A 5,408-nucleotide genomic window follows, 5' to 3' on the forward strand; every position below is an offset into this window, starting at 1 on the left:
TCCCGCGGCTGCCGCAGCGCCCCCCCACCCCCACCCCGTCCGCGACCGCCCCCGCGGGGCTGGATACCTCTCGGTTCGCCTGGTCCTCGGGTTATCTGGCCCATCCCCCACACCGGCGCGGCCCTAGCCAATCTCTGGCTCCCAGCTGGAGCCCCCAGACTACTGCCACCATGCTAGAAACTAGCCTCTGTTTCCCAGATTCTTAAAGTCCCCCCAGTCCTCAGACTTCGCGTGAAGTCCTACTCCAACCCCCAAATTACCACGCTGCTCAGATTCCTCTGCTCCAGCCCTGGCCTCTTCCCAGCATCCCTTCCCCCACCAGCTTCCACCTGCTCTTTAGACACCCCCTAGCTCCCTCTGTTTCCTATCTCAGTCCTTTCTGTCCCTCAGGTCTTCCTATCCCTGAGATTACACCACCTCTCCCTTTTGCCTTTATTTTAAGGGTGGGGAAGTGGAGTGGTCAGACAAGGGGCAGGAGTGCCATCAGATAAAGAGCAATGGAAGGAAATATAATCATAGCCTCCCACCCCCTACCCTGTGTTCCTGATCTGGTTTCCCCCTTCCCTCCCCCTCGCCCTTCCTGATTCATTTTGCCCCAGCTTCAGGGAGCAATTCCCCTTCATGCATTCAATTGGAGGGCAGGTGGGAGGGGACTGTTTTGTGGACCTTTCTAGGCAGTGTCTAGGCCAGCATCCCGGGGAAGGGGCTCTGGAGTGAAATGGGCTCTGGGAGATGTGGACCTCCACCCTCCCCAGAGAGCCCTCATCTAGGTCACTGGGGCCTCCTGACCTTGGCCTGGAGCAGCACTTAAGTGACTCACATTCCACCTGCACAGGGATTGGGCCCAGGAGCCCTCACCTTCAGCCTGGTGTCTCCTCAGTTCCTGGAGAAGAGGGTGGGAAGGACCCTCCTGACACCGTTGCTGCTCTCTTCCCCACCCCCCACCTTCACCCCTAGTTTGTGTTTATGGACCTAAAGCTGGGGAGGGGGTTGTGCGAGAGTTAAGGTTTTCACCCTGGTGGACGACCCAGGTGGGGCAGACACCTTTCTCAGGGGAGAGATATCAAGATGGTTAGTCCACAAGTCATTCTCAGGATTCTGGGTCCTTAGCCCCTCTGAGGAGCAGGCTGGGGAGATGGGGTGGGGCATAAACAGAACCAGCTCTCCCCTTTTCATCCCACTCCTCTCTCCCTACTGTTTTCATCCGACTTAGGTTTCCTGGCCCAGACTGGGTTTCTGTTTGGGCTGAATTCCCATTCCCCACCCAGCATATGAGCAAGTCCAGGGGTTAGGAGAACCCTGGGTCAGAGTTGGGGGTCTCTGAACAGGGAGGACTGAGGCCTGGAGACTGGAAGCTGAGAGCAGCAATCTGTCTCCCCTTTCTGATTAAAGCTTGTCTCCAACTTGGTCTGTCTTTTTGCCGAACACATCATACATTCACACAGATAAACACACAGCTGAAGATTACACAACCTGACCATTCGTGGTGTCAGCAAATCTCCCAACACAGAAATGTTGATACATAAATGATATACACACAGTACATGACACTCGTTCACACCCCACCCATGCACAGATTGATCACAGCCTGCCTAACACACACAGGCACACCCATTCTTTTCTTTGGCTTTTCCTTGGATGTGACTGAGGCTTCCAGGAAGCTGATGGGAGATGAAAAGTGAGCCCCTGAGAGGGGCTGCTTCCAGCCAAGGGTGGGCCGAGAGATTGACACTTGTCAGTCAGATCAATTATCTGAACATGGTCAATTATCCTGCCCCCAGCACTACCAAAATGGGGCAGAGTGGGTGAGGCCACTGTCCATTTCACAAAGATGGGCCTTTCCTGACATTAATTCCAACCAGCCAGTGAGACTACCAGCCAGGGAGAGGAAGAAGAGAGTCAGGATGTCTGGGCTTTCCAGACTCTGACCGCCTTCCCCCTGCTTCATGTTTCATCTCTCACCAGTGTCATTGGAAACCCTGAAGGACTAGCCACAGGGAGGGGCTAAGCTGAGAAACTAAGGACCCCCAAGTCCCTAGCAACACTTTTTTTACTTGATCCCTCCATCTGGAAGATAGTCTCAGCCCTAATTCGGTCCGGTTCTAAGGAAAGGTCCCAGCAGTCAACCAATTCTCCTTAGCCTCAGCTGCATTCCAGTTTTGCCTCTCCCTGGCCGCCTAGGGGCTAGAAGGGAGGAGAGCTGTTCAGGGAGGCAGTTTTCATGCCTCTAAGCCCCCGGCTTCATCCCCTGATAGCAGAAGGCCTCAGAGAAACTACCATTCTCTCTCCTCCTCATGGGAACTCTTGGCAGGAGAATGCAAAGACATCTGCTAACCTAGGGTGGGGGCAGAGATGGTTCCTAATCCCGCCCAGCTCCACAGCCCTGCCCCAGAAGCCCTGTTGATCAGAGAGAGAGGGTTCAGAATATTCCTTGGCTGCCCCAGGCCAGCCCAGCTGTTTAAGTCCCCCCACTTCTTCCCCATTATTTGCTAGAGCCACCTACTCTCTCCTAAGTTCTTTTATTCCCTCTAGAAGCTGCTGCCTTAAAAAGGTCCAGAGAGTGAGTGTTAGGGCAACCTGGAACCCAGAGATGGGAAGCTGAGAACATCTGTCTTCTGGAACCAGAGGCTGGGTTTGGCAGACAGACTTATCCCAGAGTAGGGGCCAAAAGAGTTCAAAGGCTTCAGCTGAAGGTCCTATGATCTAGGATGCTTTGGGACTTCATGTCAGTGGGCCTCTGGTGGATCAGCCTATCTGTAAGAGATAGGTCAGAGTGACAGAGTTAGATCTTTATGGTATGATAGACCAAAGTAGGAGTCCAGGTTCAAGTTCCAGCTCTGCTATTAACTCATAGTGTGACCTTGGGCAAGCCACTTCTAGTTTCTGCAAAATGGGAGCATTAGACCAATTGACCTATCAGGTCCCTTCCAGTGCTGTAAAGATTGAGCTGGGAGATAATCAGGGGACTGAGGCTCAGAGTCCTTCGGCATATTGAGGGATGGGAGGAGGCTCCAGGGAACTTGGTTCAACCCAGCTACTGCCAGTCGGGGGATGATGAACATGAGATTGTGCTGGGGTTACCGGCTCACCCCAGCCTGCCTCCACAGATGGACCCTGTGCAGAAGGCTGTGCTCTCTCACACTTTTGGGGGACCCTTGCTCAAGACCAAGAGACCCGTCATTTCCTGTAATGTGTGTCAGATCCGCTTCAATTCTCAGGTAAGAAGTCTGATTGCTCACCCACCCAATGGGTGGGGCAGGGCAGCCAGGGAACCTTGAGGGAGAGAGAGCCAGGGAACCTTGAGAGAGAGCTCTGGATGACGGGCAGGAATTAAGGGGATATTATGTATAAAGCATGGAATGGGGATACTGCAAGAGGGGTAGGAGCTGGTGGAAGGCACTTGAGAGGGACAAGAGGTTGCTGTGTATTTTGACATTAGTTGGCCCATCCTCTAAGGCTGACCCCTCCCTCCCTTGGGGACTGGGACATCCCTGGCTCAGAGCTTCTTGGAACATGGGTGGCCATCAGTGTCTGAGTGAGAGTGTGGCCTCTTGCCCATTGGTCCTTGGGTACAGGGCTAATTAGGTCATTGGCTTCCTCACTGAGCCTGTGTCTTCTTTGGCCTCTGCTAAACTCCTCCCCTGGCCCACCCACTTCCCCCTAACTTCCTGGCTTCCCACTCTCTCCATTTTTGTTTTCCTCCCTCCGAATCACACACAAGTTCTGGCCCCCACTAACCTCCCATGGGATTTTCCCATGAGAAGCCACCAAAAACTCAGAAGTCAGGTGTCTGGCCTCCCAGATTTCCTCTCTCTGAGTCTCCAGTGGGACGTCTGTGAGGGTCTAGATGGGATTTTGTGGGGTGCAGGCTCTGAAATCTTTTGGAGAAAAACAGCAGAGGCTTATTCTGCTGAGTAGGGGAAAATAAAAGCATGTTCTGTTTCTCTATCCAACACACGCACACGCGCGCGCACACACACACACGCACACGCACACACACACACACCCATGCTGCTGGGCTCTGCATACCACTGCCCTACGCCTGGGCTGTCAATCATCTATTCCTGCCTATCCACACCTTTTATTTCTACCCCTCCCTGTCTGGGTGACCTGTGCTTCCAGGATTGTACATTCTTAGCAGGGGGTGCACATGGAAGTGGAGTAGGGGGTGGGGAGGTGGAGCCAGGACCAACCCAGCATTAGGCCTCTCTTTTACCTTGGACCCCAGGCATCTTCTCTACCAACCCTGGCTCCACTCACTGGTGGAGGGTAAAAGACTGGAGGGGTGGGGAGCCAATAGCAGACAGCCCTCCCCTCATTTTGCCTTCTCCTTCCCTCCCCCATCAAGTGGCTCTGTTTTGACAGCTGTCTCTGCTGCTGTCTCTGTTTCCAGAGCTGGGATTGGGGCCAGGGTTCTTCAGGGTATCCACAGAGGCTTCAGGGAAAATGAGACCCACGGGGGAGTGGTCAGGATAGAGCCCAGGCCTAAGAGATCCGGGGACTCTCAGCATGAGGTTGAAAGCAGCAAAGGCTGGGTCCTGGGGGTAGGGGACTCAGGCACATAAGGCCTAGGGTCTAAGAGCATCCCATCTGGCTGGATGGCTAGGCCCCTCCCAGATTAAGATTCTGCCATAGGTTTGGGGTCCCCCTCCCTTCACCCCAGGACTAGGTGGGAGACCTGAGTCAGCATCCAGGCCCTGAGGTGTGGTGGTAGGGTAGAGTCTGGGCTAAGTGGGGATCCAGGTTCCCAGAGGCTCACGCTTGAGAAGCTAGTCTGAGTACCAGGAATAACCAGGACTTATTGGCATGGGGCTTTACATCTCACTGGTATAGGGAGAGATTCACTGCCGCCTGCTGAGACCACCCCAGGACATGAAGGAGCTCTGCGGGGTGATCTGTCAGATGAAAGGTGATCTCAGTTCCATTTTCTTTCTTCATCCTTAAAGAGCCAGGCTGAGGCGCACTACAAGGGTAATCGCCACGCCCGACGAGTCAAAGGCATCGAGGCCGCCAAGACCCGAGGCAGGGAGTCTGGTGTCCGGGAACCTGGAGACTCAGCTCCCCCAGGCAGCAGCCCCCAAAATGGGGATGGCATAGCCCCCCATCCAGGTGTGTCTGAATCCCCCCACATTCTTCAACTGATCTCTTCCTTCTCTGTTTTCTCCTCATTTCCCAGAACTCTCTTCTCTGCTTCCATCTCTCTCTTTCTCAGTCCCCACCCCCACCCCCACCCCCACCCAAGGTGAGTCCTGGAACCAAGCATAGTTCTAAGCCCCCGGCTTCATCCCCTGATAGCAGAAGGCCTCAGAGAAACTACCATTCTCTCTCCTCCTCATGGGAACTCTTGGCAGGAGAATGCAAAGACATCTGCTAACCTAGGGTGGGGGCAGAGATGGTTCCTAATCCCA

At 54.3% G+C, this 5,408-nt stretch overlaps 1 protein-coding gene across 2 annotated transcripts in view; it reads left to right on the forward strand.

Moving 5' to 3' along the window:
• ZNF385A (zinc finger protein 385A) overlaps positions 1-5,408 on the forward strand; it is a 15,943-nt gene that overhangs the window by 5,886 nt on the left and 4,649 nt on the right. Inside the window, exons 3-4 of one of the 2 annotated variants that reach the window (XM_008592732.1) lie at positions 3,108-3,218; positions 4,947-5,109. In XM_008592732.1, coding sequence (XP_008590954.1) covers positions 3,108-3,218; positions 4,947-5,109 — 274 coding nt within the window. The remainder of the gene's footprint in view (positions 1-3,107; positions 3,219-4,946; positions 5,110-5,408) is intronic. The other variant, XM_008592733.1, reaches the window with a different exon arrangement.

Source organism: Galeopterus variegatus, unplaced genomic scaffold (assembly GCF_000696425.1).
Source record: "Galeopterus variegatus unplaced genomic scaffold, G_variegatus-3.0.2 Scaffold8257, whole genome shotgun sequence".
Classification (NCBI taxonomy): domain Eukaryota; kingdom Metazoa; phylum Chordata; class Mammalia; order Dermoptera; family Cynocephalidae; genus Galeopterus; species Galeopterus variegatus.